Consider the following 22,725-nt stretch of genomic DNA (forward strand, 5'->3'; position numbering starts at 1 on the left):
TTTAATTTCCAAAAACATTTTCATTTAAAAATTTAATATTGTATTTTGTGTGTAGAATTAGTATCTGTGCTTATCTTAGAGGGCATTAATGATATACTTGATTTTTATTTTTTTCTTTTCCTATTCAGCCTGGTTTGAATGTGTGTGATTTTTGTTTGTTTATTTTCTGGGTGGTACTTGTTTTGCTTTTTTCTCCTTTACATTGAAGTTTCATATTTAAAAATCTTTGGATGTCTCTTATTTGTGACTGAGATACTAAAAGCTTAGTAGAATTTAAGCTCAATTTAAGGTCAGTGATTTCAATAACTTATAGTTTTATAACCACCTCCATAATTCAAACATTTTATTTGTGAACGTCACCATAGGATAGTGCACTAATTACTTTTCTGTTGCTGTTCTAAAGCACCATAACCAAGCCAGCGTACAGGAAGAAGGGTTTCTTTGGGGGCTTACAGAAGGATAGGAGTACACCATCATCATGGCAGGCAGAATGGCATCCACAGGTGGGCGTGGCACTGGAGCAGCAGCTGAGAGTCACAGTCTTTTGAAGCCTCAAAACCTATCTCCAGTGACTTTCTTCCATCAACAAGGCCACACTTTCTAATTCTTCCCAAACAGGGGACAAAGCATTCAAATACAGTCCAGACCACTTAGAAAAACCCTTCAATTTTCTTTTAGGTTCTAGGTCAGATCCAGAGAAGGATCTTTTTTTTTTTTTTTTTTTTTTTTTTTTAATGCAAAAGCAAAGAGTGTTTATTGAACAAATTCCTACATGCAGGGTCCCAATTCCATTGGGCTTGAAGGCCCCAGACTGAATTTGAAGATTCAGATTTTAAAGCCAAAAGGAGGAACATTAGGGAGGGGTAGGTGATCTATATCTTGACTGATGGTTTCTGTCGCTGGGAGTCTGGGTGATGCTATGATTCAGACTAACTACTCTCTCCTCATGCAAAAGAGGGGTAGCTCTTGACCTCTTGGCCTCAAGTTCGGCTAACTGTCCCCAGAGAAGAATCTTGTAAGTTTTCTTTGTTGATAAAGATCTGACTACAGAAGTAGCTACCAGACTCTATCCCACAGGTTTGTCATCATTTTCCATCCCCACCAGCAATTATGAAGGTTCTAATTACCCTGTACCCCTTCTTGTTTTCTGTCTCTTGATTATAGTCATCTTGGTCCATGTGAAGTAATATCTTATTGTGGTTTTATTTGCATGTCCGAATGAGTAATGGCTTCAAGCATCTTTTCATTAGCCATTTCTATTGTGTTTTCTAGACAAAATTTTTATATGCTGTTTGATAACTTTATGTTTTTCAAATTTACTGAGATATGTTTTCATGGCTTAGCATTTCTGTTGTGGAGTGACTTGTGTGGTTGAGTGTTTTTTCTGCATATATGGATGGGATGTGAAGGTCAAATAAAATGTTTGTGTTTTCTATAACTTTTCTTGGGCTCTTATTGAAAGCAGAGAAATGGAATCCCCAAGAATAATTGAAATCTCTGTGTACAATAGAATTACTCCTTGCCTTCAATGTGACATCTCTTGCTTTACATATGATGGCTTATTTTACATAAGTATTTTATTTATAATCATGTATGATTTTGTTTGTAAAATTATATTATTTCAATTGTTTTTAGTTCTTACACATTATGAAATGACCTTCTTGATCCTAGTATATTTCTGTTTGTCTGTCTGTCTGTCTGCCCCTTTCATTTTCTTTCTCTGCTGGGATTAAGCTGAAGGCCCTTCATATGCTAGGCAAGTGGTCTACCACTGAGGTACATCTCCAGCATGCTAATGTTTCTAAATGTTTGTTTTAGGTACTATAACCCACTGCACTCTTTTATGACTGTTGTTTTTATGTATATATTTTCTAGTTGTTTTGTTTTAAAGTTATATAGGAAACATATGTTTATATTTTGTTTGCTGTTTTTCTTCCAGTGCAACAATTTCTGCTCTATGGGGTATTTAGACTATTGATATTTAATAGGATTATTATGTTTGAATTTTTTTCATTTGCTTCCAGTGTTTCATATGGATCTTGATTTTTCTTTTAATCCCTCCTCTTGCTTTGTGTTGAAAAAATTTTTTAGTGTGTGTGTGTGTGTGTGTGTGTGTGTGTGTGTGTGTGGTGTGTATTCATCCCTGCATGTTCATGTGGAAGCCAGAGGTTGATGCCAGTTTTCTTTTGTCACTCCCCACATTTATGAGAGTGGGTCTCTTACTAACCATGGAGTTCCACATTAGTGTAACTGGATGTTCAGTGAGCCCCTGGTTTACCTGTCTCCACCTTATAGTTCTGGTGTTAAGAGACACAAGAAGACAAGTCAGGATGCAGGAAGACAGGCCTGACTCTCCTGGTTTCTTTTAGGCCAACTTGACGACGTAAGCTAGAGTCATTGGAGTCCAAGATTCTCAATGGAGAAAATGCCTCTGCAAGGCTTTTTCTTAATCAGTAGTGACTGATGGGGGAGGGCCCAGTGTTGGCATATTTGTATTATCTATGTTATCCTGTTCTCATACCTCTTTCCCTTCTCCACACTTACCCACCACAATCTCTTCTAATCTCCCAGCACTAAGTAGGAGGGAGAGAACATTAGAGGGGAAACCTCTTTAGATTACTTCCTGCTGACTAGGGACTTCTTGTTTCTTGGGGCTAGCCCAGTCTTCATCATCAGGACATCTCCAGCTTCCTGCTAACTGCAACAACAGCAATCGGGAGGAAGCAGCAGCTGCCTTCTTTGGACTACCTCCCATCCCTCTCAGGGCTCTTGGATTATACCCTCTCCAGAGTCCCCAGACTATCTGCAGCTGGCAAAGGTCATGCTCCCTTAGAGCACAAGGCAATCATAGTTAATGGTTGTGGACAGTTGGAGGCTGCCCCATATCCCAGACCTGAGATTAAATCAAAAATGTACATATTACAACTGGGCTTTTAAAGAAACCAAGCAGCCCAGCCCATTGGACTAAAGGATTGTGCCCTCCTTGGGCTGGAAGGAGGTCTAGGGTTCTATAAGAAAACAGGCTGACCAAGCCACAAAGAGCAAGCCAATGATGGCCAATGCATCAGCTTCTGCTCAGTTTTGAGTTCTTGTCCTGATTTCCTATGGTAATGAATAATGGTATCAAGTGTAAGCCAAATAAACCCTTTCTTCCCCAATAAACCCTTTCTTCCCCAATAAACCCTTTCTTCCCCAAGTTGCTTTGGTCATGGTGTTTCAGCACAGTAGTGATAACCCTGGCTGGGAGACTGCCTTTTTACATATGCGCTAGGGATCTCTGGTTCTTGGTTTATGCAGTAAGTACTTTCCCCAGGGAGCTATCCTCTAACCCCTTGAATAAGTACTTGTATTATATTTCTTAAAGCTGGGAAGATGGCTTAGCCATTTACCATCTAAGCACTGGGACCTAAGTTTAATTCCCAGGACCTACATGGTGGAAAGAAAAAGCTATTTCTTGTCCTCTGACTTCCACATGTAGTCTGTGGCACATAAGTTTTCTATACTAAATAAATCAGTGTAATCAAACTATTGCTTTATTGTTGCTCTGAGAATTACACTATATATTTTAATTATTATAATCTACTTAGAATTTTCTTTAGAATTCAGATTAGTGTTAACTAAGATCCCGTAATAAAGTCTGTTCTTTCTTTACCTCTTCTTTGAGCTACTGTTGTCTTTCATTTATATAAACTTAAATACACTTTTTTCAATGTATACACACTATGTATTAGAAGCCCAACAATACAATATTGTAGATTTTGCTTATACAGTCTTTCTTAATAAAAGAGCAACAAGATTTGTTGAGCACCTTTCATCTTAGCAGTCAGGAAGCAGAGGCGGGCAGATCTCTGTTGAGTTTGAAGCTAGCCTGGTCTACATAGCAAGTTCTAGGACATTGAGGACTGTAGAGAGACCTGTCTCAAACATATGAACATATGCACACATATTATTATATGTACATTATATCTGTGTATAACATATAGATAAATAATATGTATTGCATATAATATTAATATGTTATATTACAGTCTATATAATATTAACATATATAATACAATGTATGTTATTTATACATAATATATATATAATACATGTACTATGTAATAATACATATATGGTATATATTATGTGTAAATAAACAATATATGTATTATATTGTTATATATAATAAAAAACAAGAAATCTAAAAATGTATATTTGTAGAATATTTCTTTTTCTTTCAAATATTTATTTATTTATTTTATGTATATGAGTACACCATTGCTCTCTTCAGACACACCAGAAGAGGGCATCAGATCTCAATATGGGTGGTTGTGAGCCACCATGTGGTTGCTGGGAATTGAACTCAGGACCTCTGGAAGATCAGTCAGTACTTTTACTGGCTGAGCCATCTCTCCAGCCCGAATATTTCTTATTTATGTATTTACCATTTCTTGTGCTCTTCATTTTGGCTGGTGGATTTGAGTTACCATTTGATGTTATTTTCAGTCTAGTAGTATATATATATGTATATATATGCATATATATACATATACATATACATGTATATACATATACATATATATATACACACACATACACATACATATACACACATATACAAATATATATATGTGTGTGTGTGTGTGTGTGTGTGTGTGTGTGTGTGTGTGTATCATTAGTTGCAAGTAAGCTATGCTAACAATAAATATTCCCTGGTTTGTTTTTTAACCAAAAATGTGTTCATCTTTATTAAAAGTTTTTATTTCTTTATTTCTATTTGGAGGGTGTGCCATGCCTGTGTATTGGTGGGTAGGGGTAGAGGACAGTTTTCGGGAGATGGTTCATTCCTTCCACCCTTTGAGTCCCTGAGATCAAACTCAGGTTGCTGGGTTTCGTGGCAGGTGTCCTTACTTGTTGATATATTTCTCCAGCCCTCATCTCCATTTTTTTAAAGATAGTTTTATTGTATATAGATTTTGTGATTGGTAAGTTTTAAAAATTTTAGCTCTTAGACTATATCATCCTATTGCCTCTGGCTTCTACTGTTTCATTTAAATTTTTTTCTTGATATAGCATCTTACAGTGTTACCTACCACTCTCTTTCCTTCCTCCTCCCTCCCCCTCATTTCTCCTCCTTTCCCCTCAAATTACATAACTCTTGATTCACATTCCTCATGATAACATTTTAGATCAAGAGGATGACCTACTGTCTGTGGTGATCATAACTTGGTGCTTATGTATGCTTGACACTGTCAAGTTTTGTGCTCTATTATGATTGTTTTTATTATTTGAGATTTAAATTTCCTTTGTGTATCATATGTTCAGTCTTTCTGAATTCTTCAATTTGTTGGGATTCTTGGCTTTCCTTTCTCAGGAGCTTCAGATGGTAGGCAGGAGGGGGCCTCACCCTCTGGCTCTGTCTTGTGATGGTGACCTACTTCAGAACTTGGACCATCTTTTTTCATTTTTATGTCTTTGATGCTAACAGAATCCACCACAATATTCTAGGCACTCTGAAAATATGTGAAATTTATGTCAGTTTATTTGAAAAATCCATATTGCCTTTCTGGTCCTACTATTAAAACAAAAACAATAAAAACAACTACTCATGTTTTAGATCCACTTATCTTGAATGTGGATATTTTTGTCTAGCTTTATTACAGTTTGCATGGGAAAATCAAGTTGCTGCAGATCATTAGCAAATCTACTTAGTGGTACTAGTAAAGTTCATTCTGAGATAGGATTGAAGTTCAGTGAAAGAACATCCAGCTTGGGCAAAAGCTCATTGACCTTTTTAGAATCCTAATGTTCTGCACCTTGAATGAGGCGGGGTCTGCCATATTCATACCCTATGACATTAGGTTCAGGAGTTTGGAGGAAGGAAGTAGGGGTGTTATTTAGACTTCAAGTTATTATGTTAATAAGAACAAATAATCACAGTGATAAAGTATAGAAAATTAAATATTTTTTATTTTCTTCTCTACTCTTATTTTCTGCTCTTTATAAAGAATAGAATTCATAAAATAAGGAGAAACTGAACATGGCTTTGAGTATTTGATTGTATAAGGCAGGTAAGGAAACTATAAGTTAGCTTACTATTCTTTAGTCTTTAGGTGGGAAAAGGAAGCTTCCAAAGTGAATGGATAGTGATGGCTAAAAGAGAAGGAAGCTGCCTGAGCAAGACAGCTGACTGCACAAAGGTGGAGAGCCTTGGTTGATGAGCTTTCATAAAGGGTGTCAGAATTGAGTACCCTCTAAAGAACTAGCAGACCTGGGATCTGGAGTTTTATGTCCACTGGACCCGTTGATTTTGTCCTTTCTGCATAGAATGTGAAGACTGTGTCTGAGACCCCAGCAGTACCACCAGTGTCAGAAGATGAAGATGATGATGATGATGCTACCCCACCTCCAGTGATTGCTCCACGCCCAGAACACACAAAATCTGTGAGTCTCTGGGGATCTTGAAAGCTATATGATTCTTTCACATAAGGGTTGGCAGAAAGTAGGGGGTAGTGGCACTAAGGCTAGGAGGCTGATATACGGGGGGTCCATAAACTAGCGCTGGTGAAGTCATTGAACTACTTTGTTACCCCTCTGATATTTTGAGACTGGAACTTACTGTGTAATCCAGAGTGGCCTTGATTCATAGTGATCCTCCTGTCTCACTTTCCCAAGTGCTAAGATTACAGACATGCACTACTGTGCCCAGCTGGACCACTTGTTTTGACCACTTTCTACATGACTAAAGAGATATGGTGTGTTTGTTATTTCAGTTATTCCTAACGTTCTCTAGGTAATTGGTGTTCATATCAGTCTAACCTGGTTTACTTACCCTTTTCTTTACAGAGAGGCTAGGATGGTATATAGAATTGGTGCATTTCACTTTCCGAATGAAATAAATTATTCCTGTTTCTTAGGAAGCAGCAAATTGCCAGAGATTTTTTTTTTTAAATTTTGTTTTAAATATGCAGTCGTCAGCCTCTCCAGCATTTTTGATAATCCTGAAAGACCTGGGAGAGTTTATAAATACATTAGTGCTATTAATATGCTGGACATTAGGAGTGCATTTTGATGCCGGATATTGGTAGTGCTTTCTCTTTTAACTTCCTTTGAGGTTCCTTGCATTTTAGAATAACCACACTCCCTCCTTCTGCACTTTGCCCAGTCTGCAGCTTTGCCTTTTGATTTAGCATCATTGAGTGGTGATCTCCCATCTGATGGTACTCTGAAACACTACTAATGATTGTTTTGGCTTTTTATTATGAGAACTCCATAATGAAAGTGCATAATGAACTCTGATATGTGCATTTGTTAATTGATTCTATTTAAACACTTATATGAATGCTTGCTTTTTATTGGATTAGAGTTAAAAGACTCAGGAAGGAGTAATGTGTGCTCTTTGTCTCAGTAGACCCCTATAGATGATCAAAAAAAAAAATTATGGCCAGGCAGTGGTGGTGCATGCCTTTAATCCCAGCACTTGGGAGGCAGAGACAGGTGGATTTCTGAGTTTGAGGCCAGCCTGGTCTACAGAGTGAGTTCCAGGACAGCCAGAGATATACAGAGAAACCCTGTCTTGAAAAACAAACAAAAAACAATAATAATAGTAATAGTAATGATGATGATGATGATGATAATAATAATAATAATAATAATGACGACTTTTCTAATGATAAAAATCTGATAAATACACATCTGGAGAAGGGAGTGTAGCCTGGGAGCACATTCTCGTAACCTTAGTAGTATGAAGTTGCTCCTTTCTTAGTAACATCTCTGCTTTTGTAGCAATTACTTTCTCACTTCCTTCCTCCGAATGAGTAGGGCAGTGTTTTGTACAGAGCTAGGCTTACCGGGGATTCTTGGCAAATATTTGTTAAACAAACAAACAAACAAACAAACAAATAGGAAATACAATGTCTTTAAAAGCTGAGGTTTGAATGCTTAATATCTACTGTTCATGGCCATGTCATTCACACATGTTGATTTATTATTAAATAAGGTGGGTATTGTCACTGTTTTATAGACAGGGAAACTGAAGCACAGAGACATGAAGTAAACTGACTGGAGTAATTCGGATAGTAATGAGAGCTGAAAATTAAGCCCAGGTCATCAAGTTCCCAAGTTTGTTTTAAATTATTATACCTTCCTGCTTCTTGATGAGTAAGAGAGAATAGTTAGTTCATGGTAAGAGCTCAACAGCTCAAGAGGGAATAACTCCATAAAAAAACAATGTTCAGTGTTGCAAGGTGACAGAGGATATGAACAAGAGTTTCATCTCAGAACAACAGAGGATCATGGGTGAGGAAGGTTTCCATCTAATGATAAAAATCTCCAAATTTTTACTGAGAGTCGTCTAACAGCTTGGGAGTGATTTCAGTGCTAAAGCCATCATAACCCTTTCTTGAAAAGTGAGAGCAAACGCAGGTTGTTTTACCCAGGGCAAATGGGCTGGGGCTCAGAAAAGGAATAGTGCAGATCTTGACATGTAAGAGAGGGGCTGAGTAGTGAAGTGGGGAATCCTGGGATGTTCTAACTAGAGCATTTAGAAGAGGTCCCACTGTGCTAACAAAGGCTGGCTTTGCCAAAATTTCCCACTGGTTATGCAGGTGTATACACGATCTGTGATTGAACCACTTCCTGTTACTCCAACTCGCGATGTGGCTACATCTCCTATTTCTCCTACTGAGAATAACACCACTCCGCCAGATGCTTTGACCCGGAACACTGAAAAACAAAAGAAGAAGCCTAAAATGTCTGATGAGGAGATCTTAGAGAAATTACGTAAGCACTTTATATCTTTTTTGAATCTTCCCTTAGTCTGTGACCAATTAATCATTAAGATGGAATGCTACAATAAAGATCTGGATCCTACTGGGCTGGAGAGATGGCTCAGTGGTTAAGAGCACTGACTGTTCTTCCAGAGGTCCTGAGTTCAATTCCCAGCAACCACCTGGTGGCTCACATCCATCTGTAATGAGATCTGATGCCCTCTTCTGGTGTATCTGAAGACAGCAACAATATACTTACATAAAATAAATAAATCTTAAAAAAAAAAAAAAAAGAAAGATCTGAATCCTAGGTTTAAGCCATGTGCCTGGCTGACTCTGTTTAACACTTGAACTATGGGCTGTCTGCTTGTTCAGCATCTGAACTTTCACCTCTTCCGTGTTTCACCAGCTCTGGGTATGTACTACCTTAGGATAGAGATAGAATAAGAGAGAATGTGGGCAGCTCACTTTGAGGGTTGGCTTTTATTTTGTGAGCATCTAGAGTGTTGTATGGAGAAAGACTGAGGTATTGACTATGTGCTTGGTGGAAAGGGTGCTCTTGATGCTTTCTGTTGACCTACAAGAAGACAGCTCTGCAATCATGGTTGTAGAAAAAAAAAGGAAAGGGAAACCAATGTTTTATGAACCTGTTCTGTATGATAAGCAAGATAAGCAAGATAGTTTCTTGAATTTTTAAATTTTATTGTAGTTACTCTGTGAAGATACTTATGATAATCCTCATTTATGCAGTTAAGGTTTTTATGACCCAAAGAATCTATACCCTGCTCCAGATCATAGAGCTGCAAAGTGGCTCAGCTAAGGTTAGGTCAAGATGTGTTTTGTAAATAGAACATATAGGATGATTTTTATCTTATTTATTTATTTATTTATTTCTAACTTTTATTGCATTATGATGAAAAGTTACATGATTTCAATTTATCTGAATTTGTTAACATTTAAAAACATATTTTAATTAAATAGAATTGAATTACATTCTTGTTTCCCTTTTGTACCACTGCTCCTCCCATAGACTCCCCCCCCCCCAATACCTACAATATCTTATTTATTTTTTTGTGGCTTGGAAAATCATTGAAAAAGATGTGATATGACTGGTTTGATCAAGTTTGTATGTTCACATTGCTTTCTAAAGCTGAGGTTCATGATTCTTTAGTTTAGCTGCTTTATAATAAGTCTTGTTTAACTTTTTGTTTGTTTGTTTGTTTAGTTTATTGTCTTAAGAATTATTCTTGCTAGGGCCCTCATGTGAGGAAGTAAAAGCCACTCCTAGGCATCTGTGTAATCATATGCACTCCTGTTCTCTAAACCATACTTTGTTTCCTAAAGAGTAATACAATGCCTTATGAAAACAGTCTGGCCTGGATAATTTCCTGCTGTTCTTTGAGTCTCCTTTCCTCTTCACACCTTTTAAATACTGATATTTATGTTTGATTAGTTTTAAATTAAAGGATATAAGAACATATATGATAAGTACCAAATCCTAGTGGTTGCGGTATCAATGGAAAAGCTATTTGGGCTGAGAGATTAAGAACCAGATTCTGACTCTTAGCCTTGGCACCAGTTAATATATGAGTTTGGAGAAGTATCTCCCCTCTGTGGGTTTCAGTTCCCTGCCTCTAGAATACTGCTGTGAAACCCATGGGCTCTCATACTTCTGGATTTTTTATGTAAAGAATCCCCTGCTAATGAAATCTCTTGGCTTTCTTAACCCTGCTGACTTGTACTTATAATGGAAATCAGCCCAGACAGCACCTTTCTGAAGCCTTTCGGGTCTGTCTGTGCCCTTTTTCCATTCCCTGTCCCATCAGCACTCACTACAGCAGTCAATATTTTGTAGTGCCTTTTGTTTGCTTGTCTGTTCCATAGATTGAGCCTCTTGCAAGCAGTAACTGTCTTAAATGTACTTTGTCTTTCTCTCTCTTTGTAGCACTCAGCATATAGTCTGCTATGTAACAAATGAATAAATGTAAATGAATTAATTTAAAAATAACTAGCTCTTAGGAATTTAGAAATTGAATAAATTACTATTAAAAAAATCAGTCAAGGATATAAAACTTTTGCTTGGGATTCATTGGGGGAAAGTTAATTTCCTGACTGGTATGCTTTTGGGGAATTGGACACAAAAAATTTGTCAACTTAGGGAGTTAAGAGGATCATGGGATCTCTTGTGTATCTTGAGCTGGAACAAATTAATTCATGGTCTCTGTTTCTTTCAAAGGGAGCATAGTGAGTGTGGGTGATCCTAAGAAGAAGTATACACGGTTCGAGAAGATTGGACAAGGGTTAGTAGCGGCATTCTGTTTCTTTGGTGAAATGTCTTAAAATTGTATATACTGGCATGTATGAACTTACTTGTTTTTTTAGTCATGATGGTTTTTGTCTTGTCTCTCATCAGCCTTGTTTTTCTTTCCTTGTCTCAACTATCTGGAAGTTTGATATTACGATGACTTCAAATTTTGCAGAATTATGCCTTATATGAGAAATGTACGATTATCTGACCTTACTAAAGTACTCCAGCAGCAAGAGTAAACGAGTCACCTCTTGTCTTAGCATAAAACCAGTTTCTCAAACTGTAGCTAGTTTTCTATATTAACCCCATTTGCCCAAGTATTAAGACCTGTCATCACTAATATGAAATTTAAGATCCAGATCTACAGAGTCCATAGTAGTGGCATGGGACCTATTTTTCTAGATTGGTGACAGATTTTGTAACCATTACTCTCTAGTTTCATCTCCACAATGTATATGCTGTCTTACAAGATTGAACTCAGCAAATCTTAACTGAGTTCTTGTTGTGTGTTAAGAAGTGTGAATATGGATAGGAATCAGACACAGTCTGCCCTCAAGGCTCTCACATCAGCAGGAGATAGAAAGGCATACAAAGAATTATAATAAAGAAGTTAGCTTTTGTCTGCAGGAGATCAGATAGGACAAAGAAAAAGGGAATAGAGGAATCGTTCAAGGAGCTTAGTGGTGAATGTGAGTTATATGCAAATATAAAAATCAAACTGTAGGCTTACGATTTAATGCAAAATTTTAGGTAAATTGTACCTCCATACAAAAAGTGAAAATAATGAGATTTCTATGAATATATCAAAAGACATGAAATGTCACAGAAACTAAAAAAGTTAAGTTTGGCTCATAATAGGTTCTCATTGGAACAAAGTGTTGTTCATTCAAACTTTTTGTCTTGATTTTCGTAAGCTACCAGAAGTTTCTTAAAATGTATTAAAGGATTGTAAAATATGGGTATGGGGTGTTACATTTTTCACATCATTTTGCAGTTTATACCTGTTATTTACATGGAGCTTTTTATTTGATTTTCATAGCAACTTTTGGCTGAACAGATGTCATTTTTTCCTGATGCACATGGTTTTCCTACTAGATAATGCTTTTGTGAGTCCAAACTGGTAAAAGATAGCTTATATTTTAGTGAAGAATTTATATTACCTATCTCAAAAATGTAGACAGAATTTTGTTTTTAGGAAGTTAAATTGAGTAATTAAGAATGTAGCAAAAGCTGGATGGTGGTGGCACACACCTTTAATCCCAGCACTTGGGAGGCAGAGGCAGGTGGATCTCTGAGTTCAAGGCCAGCCTGGTCTATAGAGTGAGTTCCAGGATAGCCAGGGATATACAGAGAAACCCTGTCTACAAACAAACAAACAAACACAAAAATTTAGCAAAAAAGTACATGGACAAATTTTAGCAAGTTGGATTCCTACTCTAAATTTGAGTTTATCTGTGATTGGAGGATTGTGGATTTAGGACATGTCTCCTCCAAAACATGCCTTTTAAAAAAATAGATGTACAATATCTATGAAATGTTCTCTGCTTTGTTTCTCAGGTCTGCTAGGACTAGGGCAAGAATGAAATATTTATTATGTACCTATATTAATGTTGCTGCATTCCATAATTTAAAAATATAAATACTATGCCAGTATAATGAATTGGTATTGTTACAATTTTCACTTGTTTCCCTGTCCCTCCCTTTAAAGACCTGAAGACAGTTAAGCTGCCTGATCTTATGTGTGTTTGCTTGAGATAGAAATAATAGAGTGCCACTCAGTATGCTCATGTAGCTTTCTAAACCTTTGTGACATAGAAGATACAGTCCCTAAATGTTCAGTCTCTGAGACCTTAATATATTTGCTCTATAATCATTGTGTATATGTGGTAGCTGGTGGAGAGATGACTCAGTGCTTCAGAGCATTTTTCGTTCTTGCAGTGGTCTGGGTTTGGTTCCCAGTACCAACATGGTAGCTTACAACCATCCATAATTCCAATTGTAAGTGATCCCATCCCCACTTTCTGACCTCAGATGCCAGGAACACACATGGTGTACATACATACATGTAGGCAAAATACTTATATACACATAAAACCTAAACTTTTTTTTTTTTAAAAAAGAGCGATATATAGTAGCAGGAATACAGAGATCTATGGACAAGAATATAGACATATATTCTGTAACTAAAGATCTCTTGGTGAAGGTGATCAGACAGTGAAGAAAGAGCTGCCAGTGAACATATTCTTATTTCATAGCCAATATCCTAAAATCACACTTTACATGAAGGTAGCTGGGCTGTCAAAGAGTGGTGATTAGGGAGCTGGTAACCCTAGTTTCTAACTGGAAGGCATACATACAACTAACTTCCTCCTAAATTGACTTAACTTCTGTGGGAAGCATAACTTTAGGATTTGCTGAGAACATCTTATAAAAGACCAGAATTCAACATGTCTACAAGTTGCACTATATATATATATGTGACGTAGTTTGTATAGCTACAAGTAAGTATGTATTACAAATTACCTAGACATGTGCAGGATTTTTGGTTTAGGCATAAGATTAGGGTTTTAGTTACTTCATATAGACAGGATTACATTTCTACCATTCTCTACAGTACCTCTCACTCTTTGTGAAACCCTTTCACATCTTCACTACACCCATCTCTGTGTTTGAGTGTACATATAAAATCTTCATGTCTGTCAGGAACTATTCTTACTTTTAGGTTGAAGTAAAAATATCAGATTTTTCTGGAATTATATATATTTGGAAAAGTATGTGCAATATCATTTTATATTTTTAAAAAACTGAAAATGCATTTTATTCAAACCATAGGACTCTTTTGATCAAACTCTTTTGATTGGCTGTGATTGAAAAGTATGATTTTAAAGTGTCAGGGTCCTATAATGAGGAGAGAAAGAATTCTTCAGAAGTATTTAGTCTATTGCATGTGGGTTGACCAAATTTTCATAGTTCTTAAAAATTAGTTATAGTTTTAAAAGATTAATTATAGAATAGAACCTCAAAAGCTGACTATCAATCCTTGCAGCTCTCTCCTGCCCTCCTAATTTTTTTGGGGGGGGTAGGGGCAGAGGGAGTCTGTCCTCTTCTCTTGGTTTACTGAGTTGCAGGATTACAGGCAAATACCACCACTCCTTACCAGTTGTAGGTTGGGTTGTTGTTGTTGTTGTTTGTTTGTTTGTTTTTGTTTTTTAAGAAAGGATTTTATACTGTAGTACAAGTTGGCCTCAAATTTGGGCAAACCTCCTGCCTCAGCCTTCTGACTTGCAAAGATTATAGGCAGATGCCACCACAATAGCCCCTAGTTACAGTTTTTAATGTGAATTTTAATTAAAGATAACATAAGTATATTGCACAATGAATTTTCAAAAACTGAATAATGTATATAAGCTGCATCCAGGACAATAAAGAGAGCATTACTGATATTCTAAAAGACTATATTTTAATAAACAATAGTCATCTTCCTTATTCTGAAATTCTCATTGGCCCCCTTTCCGCCCCTCACTCCCAGTTGAAACTGTACAAAATGAAAGTAAGTTCCCAAAAGAAATAGACAAAAGTAGGGCAAATTGATGTAAGAAATGAATGTTTTTGAACACCTTTGTAATTTATGGATTTGGCCTAGTGATTATCATGAACTAAACTCATACCTATGTGTGGAAGTACAGCTCAGAGTCCAAACTTGCTCAAGATGATACAAAGTAAAAGTTCTAGGCTGGTTAAACCTCCATTCTTTATCACCACACACTACCTTTCAAATGTGAGACTAGGAGGGCTGCAGAGGGAGGATTTGTTTTTGCCTCTTTTGTTAACATAGTCCCAGGTTGGTGTGAAGCTGCATAGACAAATGCTGTGTCATTGAATACCTGTGTTTGTTTTCCTCCCTTTCCTGTCTTTTTTTCAGTGCTTCAGGCACAGTGTATACTGCAATGGATGTAGCCACAGGGCAGGAGGTAAGTATTCATCACCAACTGTTGTTATTTCTACTTCTTCAGGTTTTTGTTTAATTTGGAGTTAATTTTATCCCCACCCCCCATTTTTTCTTTTCTTTTTTTGGCTCAACAGGACAGTTCTAGTTTCTTTCTTTACTGGGCTAGAACTAAATAAGAGACTGATATGATAAGACTTAAAATTTTGCAAAAGCTAACAAAGCTCCTGTGTGGAGAGCAGGTGAGAGTAGGAGGAATGGACAAAGTAAGCTAGGCTGCTGTATAATTGCACGTAAGAGATGATGATGCTGTACAAGTTAGTAGATTTGAGAAGTAGTTAGCAGGTGTCCTGATAGAACTTAGTGATAGATTGTGAAGACAACTTCCAGATGGGAGAAAGAATAAAGTGAGAGATAGAAGTATGAAGAAGGTAGATACTGCCTGAGAACTTTTACTGAATGGCCTAGTTATAGGAAATTCAAACCTTTGTCTGTCAGCTTCTACTCTAGTACCTTCCACCTATATGCTTCAGATCCCACTGGACATTGGCCTCCTCATTTATTTGGAGATACCTTATTTTTTTTAAGCCATGAGAACACAGTCAGCTAAGGCCACTGACACAAGTTCGGCAAAAGGAATCCAGAAAGGCAGTATCAAGTGGTTGAAGGTTTTTTTTCTCTTGGTTCGCTACAAAATAGGAATCCTGATAGGTGGTAGCAACCTGGGAGGAATTCTTAGTTAAGAGTATTGGAACTCAGAAATGGAGCAAGGAACCTCCTCTTTGAATGAAAATAAAGTTTGTTCCTCTGAGAGAGGCTTCTAGAATCTACTTGTGTATTTTTAATTATTAAAGTCTGGTATCTGTCCTTGAGGGACAGCACATGTTTTTTTAGGTTCTTGTTAGCTTACAAGTGTAAAAGCCAAATGTTGATGTTCTGTGTGAGCAAGTTAATTCTTTAAATTACCAGTATGAGAGCTGGAGAGATGGTTCACTAGTTAAGAACACTTGCTACTCTTGCGAAGGACTCAATTTCAGTTCCTAGTATCCTCATTTGGGTGGCTTAGAACATCCTGTATCTCTAAGGGGATCTAACACCTTCTGGCCTCAGCAGACACTACACTCCTGTGCACAAACACACATGGACACAAACAAAACACACATAATTAAAAATAAAATCTTAAAAAGAGTAAAAAAAATCATTATCATACTTAAGAATTTATTGAGAATTCACAGATGTGGATGCTTGTCTAAAGTTATTTCTGTAACCTTTGGTGAACCATTTGACCTTTTTCTGCCCAAATGATCAGAGTGTGTTATACTTTTTTGGTTTTGAATGGTGTGTATTTTGGGCTGCAGAGTCACAGCAGAGCTAAGGCATTAAGGACTCCCTTCTGCTCTGTTTCTAGCCTCTGGGGCCTTGTAACCCTTGATGGGAGATACACAGATGATGAGTGGTTCCTGGAAGTCCTGGAGATTGCTTTGTGAGAGTGAGTGACAGGAAAGCTTGACTTTGCTGTGTGCTTGTCTTGTGGTTACAAAACTATGAATGGAAGCAAATCCATTAGAGTGGCTAATGCAGTGTGGTCAGGAAGGCCTTGTTTCCTGCCCAAGGGAGTATATTGGTAGTGAGGCTAGTGTGATGCTCTTAGTCTTTGTGAATGATTATGGGGTTGTTATCCACCTGGAAGAAAGGGAGCTTTTGTCTGTGACACACAGATGGGTTAGCATGTTAGTGCTTGGAAATCTACCCATTAGAAATCAGTCATTTTCAAGCTTGTTTTTAAAGGTAATGTGTATAATAGAAAGAACATACTAGAAGAGCTTTTGGAATCATAGTGATCTGAGACATTGATTGTGATCATAGGTGGTTTTCTTACATGTCTTAGCTTCAATGTCTGTATCTAAAAATACAATACTTTGAAGAGTTGTTAGGTTTACCTAATAAGTAATCTTGTGAATATCTACGAGTTAGATAAGGTAAGTACAGCAGGTAGTACCATCGTCATTCTTGCTGTTCTCACCAGGTGCTTATGGGCTTACTACTATGCTCATCATATTGATTGCTGGCTTCTTTATTTCCTACATCTTTTATTTACATGCTGTAATTTAAAGTAATATGTTGCCTATTTTTTTCTTACTCAAAACATATTTTGAGTAGGTTATTATTTTCAGTGTATCTCTGAGGAGACTTAGGTTTAGAAAGCTGGTGATTGGTCAAATTTGGAAAATAACAGTGAGACCTAAAGCAAAGATCTTTTGAGTTCAAGTCCAGGTATTTTTCTTTTATAGAAGTGCTATTGCCTATCCTAGATGGATCAGGTTTCCTGCTTTATTTAAATTAAATTTAAAAATTACTTAGATTTTAAATTAAAATTTTTATTATACTTGTGTGTATGTAAGAGAGAGAAAGACAGAGAGAGAGAAACACACATGACTATGATGACCATCTCCACATATGAGAAAGTCAGAGAATACCTTGAGCATTTGTTCTTTCCTTCTGTTAGGTCCCAGGAGAATCAAACAAAGGTTGTCAGGTTTGGCTGCAAGAACCTTGATCCACTGAACCATCTTGATAGCCTATAAGAATTGTTTCTATTCTTAATAAGTAATTGAGTCTTTTCAAAGGACTATATTGGCTTGAAGTAACGTTTGACTTCAAAATGTTTACATCATTCATTTAAAAATTTTTTAATTTATTTTTATGTGTAGAGGTGTTTTCTCTGCATGCATCTCTGTGCATGTCCAAAGAGGTCAGAAGGCATCAGGTCCCTTGAGACCGGGTTTAGACAGTTAGGAGCTGCCATGTAGGTGCCGGGAATTGAACCGACTCTTAAGTACCTTTAACCCCTAGACCATCTCTCCAGTCTCCATCCTTCAATCTTCTATCACTTCAATCACTTCTATCACTTCAATCACTGCTTCTAGAAATTAGTTCTAGTAGATGCTCACATAAGAAAAAGAAAGACAATTTCTAAGAAATAAATGTAACCCTGTGGGATGGAATAGTGTTGTGCGCGTGCGCGCGTGTGCGTGTGTGTGCGCGCGCGCGCGCGCGCGCGTGTGTGTGTGTGTGTGTGTGTGTGTGTGTGTGTGTGTGTGTGTGTGTGTATGTATGTGTGTTTTCTCAAAACAAAGAACTTATGAAATGAAATAGCCTAGAAAGGTTTTATATATGTCTTTCTCTCTTAGGACCAACTGTATTTGTTGAGCTCTGTGCTCAATATTGGAGATTTGAGGCTTTTAACTAAGCTCTGAAAAGCCTAGATACTTTCACATGTGTGTGCATACACAACACACACACACCTGATTCTTCAGATACAGTAGCAAGAATAAAATGATCTTGCAAGGCTTTCCAAAAAGGGGAAAACAAACAAACAAACACATTAATTTTGAAAATGAAGTTTCTTTTGCCCTGATATAAAGCTTTTGAATGTGTAAAAGTGGTACAGTATTCCAGACAGAGGTGATCTTAAACAAAGGTAGAGAGAACATGGAACATATAATACAGTGGTAAATAATATTGAGAAATTTTATTGTCAAACTGAGGAATATTTCTAGGTAAATGAGCTATATTTGCTTTCAGATGGGAGAGAGTCATCCCAATGTGTATGGGGTTGGCAGAGTAGTCTGTGTTAGCAGGATAAATTAAAACAAAGTAGCTTTTATATGTATGTATGTATGTGTGCATACTTCAGTACATCTACTAAATGAATTCCATTACCTGCTGATCCAAAATGAAATAGCCTAGAAAGGTTTTATATATGTCTTTTTTTTTTTTTAAAGATTTATTTATTATTATAAGTAAGTATACTGTAGCTGTCTTCACACACACCAGAAGAGGGCATCAGATCTCATTACGAGTGGTTGTGAGCCACCATGTGGTTGCTGGAATTTGAACTCAGGACCTTCAGAAGAGCAGTCAGTGCTCTTACCCGCTGAGCCATCTTACCAACCCATATATGTCTTTACTACTGAATTACCATGTATACAAGTCATGTATCCTCTCTGAGCACATTTTCCTCACTTGTTGAAAAAGATTCATGTAAGATACCTCTGAGGATTAAATGAGATAGGCGTGGTGGCACGTACCTTTTAATTTCAGCAGTTGGTGGTAGACACAGGCAGTTCTCTGTGAGTTCAAGGCCAGCCTGGTCTACATAGTGAGTTCCAGGCAAGTCAGAGTCAGGACTTCATAGTGAGACTCTGTCTCAAAAAGAAAAAAAAAGATAACAAATTTGTCTACACCTTAGAAGGGTACCTAATACCTAGGAATCTAAAGGTATACCTTATCATTTGTATCAAGTGGGATTTTATTTTACTGATACAAACAAAGAGCCCCTGAAGCTCCTTTCCATATATAAGCATTAGGAATCTTGTCCCCTTTCTTAACCTGGTAATCTCTGATTTATCTTTCCATGCTATTTTGGGGGCAGGGGACAAAGTACATGTAAGTACTGGGAACTGAACTCTCCAAGAGAAGTGCATGTTCTTAACTGCTAAGCCATCTCTCCAGCCCCGTATTCAGAACTTATTATTCTTTAATTTTTTAAATTAACTGTCTTTGAACTTCTGATAGGCTTTTTTTTTCTATTATCATTTTAAAAGGCAGTCTAACTATGAAACCAGGTTGGTCATCAGTGTACAGTTCTCTATCTCAGCCTCCTATGTGCTAGGATAATAGGTAGTACCAAGTATTTTTCTAGTGACTTTTTAAAGTTTTTTTTTTTTTTTTTTACATTGAGGTATCCCATTTTGATGTATATCAGAATAGCACAGGAGCTTATTAAAAGTTTGTGCTTTTCAGTAGGTTTTGAATGGCACCTGAGAATATTTATTTCCAGCAGTCTTTGAAGTGATGTTAAATGTCACTAGCTAAGAGACTCCCTTTGAAGCCATTTAACATTGATAAATGTTATGAATTATTTCAGGGATAAGACCATGTCTTCCTCATCACTGTTTTCCCTAGTACTTAAGGTTTAGTACAAAACATGTGCTCAGTAAATGTTATGTGACCCTTGGTGCACATTGAATTTACTGTTATTTCAGGTGGCCATTAAACAGATGAATCTTCAGCAGCAGCCGAAGAAAGAGCTGATTATTAATGAAATCCTAGTCATGAGGGAAAACAAAAACCCAAATATTGTCAACTACCTGGACAGGTATGGCATGGGCGGGCTCTGTCACAGAAGTCTCAGGCCTTTGGAGCCTAAGTGTTGGAGGAGAATATGAAGGTAGCAATTGGAACTGCTTCTATTTAATTAAGTATTTTCTGTGCTGAGCTCTTTGATTGCTGGAAATCTGAGTTAACTCCACCACCCTGCAGCTTTTAGCAACTAATTCTTTACGGTTTCTAAAGCTTTCTGTTGAGGGAAGTTGGCCTTTTCAGCCCATCTTCCTAATGTCCTTATTTCATTCTATATTCCAAGTATTTCCGTATCTTGCTCACCTTCCTGAATATACTTTTAAAATGCAATGCTCACTACAGTCTAGTGTTGTTTTGAAATCTGACCACCATGGAAAGAATGATACTGTTTGCTCTTCTAAACTCAACCAAAGCCCATCCATCTGCCATCCCCCACCCCAATGTCTGTTTCATTGTTAACTACTAGTAAGTTTGTGGTCAACTGAAATTGATTATTGTTCCCTCTCCATATAAACTTGCATTAAACTGGAAATACAAAATATTTTAGCTTACCAGCCTCAACCTCTTGACTGCTGGGATTAATGCTTGCACCACCATTTTTACCATGTACTGTTTAGTCTTCATTACCTTAAAAAATTAGTCTTGAGCTGGGATATGCTTACTATTGTAGCTTATGATTGAGTGCTTGACTAGCATGTGTGAGACTCTGAGCTTGGTTCCCAGCACCACCAGAGGAAAAGTACAGAAGAACAGGATTAAAATCTTACCTTGGTTTGAGATAAGTGTTAAATTATCTGAGGCATCCCCATCTGGCAAGTAAGAGTCCCATTATCAGGATGAAGAAAAGTTGACAGATCTCTTACCTTAAGCCAACACATGTTTTTCTCTATCATCGTTTCTTTGCTGAAGGTTACCACAAGTCAGTTGTCTGCTTTTTCCTTTGTGTACAGTGAGATCATGTAGACTAAGTTACCTTTTTTATTTATCCAAAAATGGGGCTGAGAAGTCCAATCTTTGAGTCAAATTTAGTGCTAACTCAGGTCAGGCTACTGAACCACACAGCCTTGGTTTATTTGAAGAAGCTAGAATCCCAGAAACTCAAGGTAAAAGTCATTGTCAGCATAGTAAGCTTGTGTAGACTTTACAGCTTTTAAAAGATTTACTACTACCCTTTCACTTTATATATATCATGCTATGTATATTATATTAAAATAATATATATTTAACATTATTTTACTCATGGGTTTATTCAGTAAATATTGTTATCTGCCATGTTGGACCCTGGGGCTAGAGTCTTGAAAAAGACCCAGTATATCTTGTGGATCTCAGATCTAATAAAACTCTCAAGGAGGTTCCATGGCTCTCCCTTTTGATGGTAATGTGACTTCCAAATCCCCTCCTTATCATGTGTGTGTACTGCCTGGATGCTTTGCAGGCATGGAAATAAAGGTAGTCTTTCTAATTTTAGGAGATATCCTCTGGTATTGTGATAGGATGTGATTTTATATTTTAACTTAGTATTCTTAGTTTTAGTGTTTGGGACTTCACAGACCATGTATGCTTTTTTTTCTGGGCATATCCCTAAGTAAATTAAATTACTGATTCTGTCCTCCACATTTTGTGGTTTTCCAGAGTAAGGAATCGTAGACTCTTCAAAAGCTGGCTAAGATAGTTTCCTAGGTTTTGAAACTCACTTCAGTGGCTTAATGTGTTTTGACTGTTCCTTTTCATCCTATACCTGTTTTTCTGCAGTTACCTTGTGGGAGATGAGCTGTGGGTTGTCATGGAATACTTGGCTGGAGGCTCCTTGACAGATGTGGTGACAGAAACTTGTATGGATGAAGGCCAGATAGCAGCTGTGTGCCGAGAGGTAAGGCCAAGGATCAAACAGGAAGTGACCTCCATATTACTGTCCATGAAAGTTCACACCCAAAAGAGGTTTCCATATGGGCTCTGTAGAAGTAGGAGAAGTTAGTTCTGAGACTTATGTGTTTTATAATTTCTACAATCATGACTTTTTTTTTTGAAGCTAGTTGTTTTGACCATGGCAGAAAAATTAGAAAGTGCGCAGCAGTATCTATTTAAAGTCATAATTTCAATTTGCAGTTATAACTATTCTTTTTTTTTTTAAAGATTTATTTATTTATTATATGTAAATACACTGTAGCTGTCTTCAGACTCACCAGAAGAGGGCGTCAGATCTCATTACGGGTGGTTGTGAGCCACCATGTGGTTGCTGGGATTTGAACTCATGACCTTCCGAAGAGCAGTCAGTGCTCTTCCCCGCTGAGTCATCTCACCAGCCCCAGTTATAACTATTCTAACACATACTATTTCTCTTTATCTCTTTTATTTGGACACACATTTGTTCTGCCTCCCTGACATTGGTAAGAAGGTAGTGGCATAGTTCCAATAGTCAGAGAAGGCGTCTTCCTTGACTTGTATATGCATCTAAATGACATGTAGAGGCAAGCCAGCAGAATTCTAGGATAAAGCAACTCCAGACAAAAAGCCTGGTGTGGTGGTACATGCCTGTCATCCTGGCACTGGGGAGGTGGAGGCAGGAAGATCAGAAG

The 22,725-nt window shown here is 37.2% G+C and overlaps 1 protein-coding gene across 4 annotated transcripts in view; it reads left to right on the forward strand.

Annotated features, from left to right (window-relative positions):
- The window catches only part of Pak1 (p21 (RAC1) activated kinase 1), a 121,650-nt gene that overhangs the window by 88,959 nt on the left and 9,966 nt on the right, over positions 1-22,725 (forward strand). For all 4 annotated transcript variants that reach the window (XM_031387432.1, XM_031387434.1, XM_031387431.1 and 1 more), the window contains exons 6-11: positions 6,310-6,426; positions 8,589-8,763; positions 10,987-11,050; positions 14,981-15,029; positions 20,053-20,165; positions 21,902-22,019. In XM_031387432.1, the coding sequence (XP_031243292.1) occupies positions 6,310-6,426; positions 8,589-8,763; positions 10,987-11,050; positions 14,981-15,029; positions 20,053-20,165; positions 21,902-22,019 (636 nt within the window). The remainder of the gene's footprint in view (positions 1-6,309; positions 6,427-8,588; positions 8,764-10,986; positions 11,051-14,980; positions 15,030-20,052; positions 20,166-21,901; positions 22,020-22,725) is intronic.

This window comes from Mastomys coucha, unplaced genomic scaffold (assembly GCF_008632895.1).
Source record: "Mastomys coucha isolate ucsf_1 unplaced genomic scaffold, UCSF_Mcou_1 pScaffold21, whole genome shotgun sequence".
NCBI classification, from domain to species: Eukaryota; Metazoa; Chordata; class Mammalia; order Rodentia; family Muridae; genus Mastomys; species Mastomys coucha.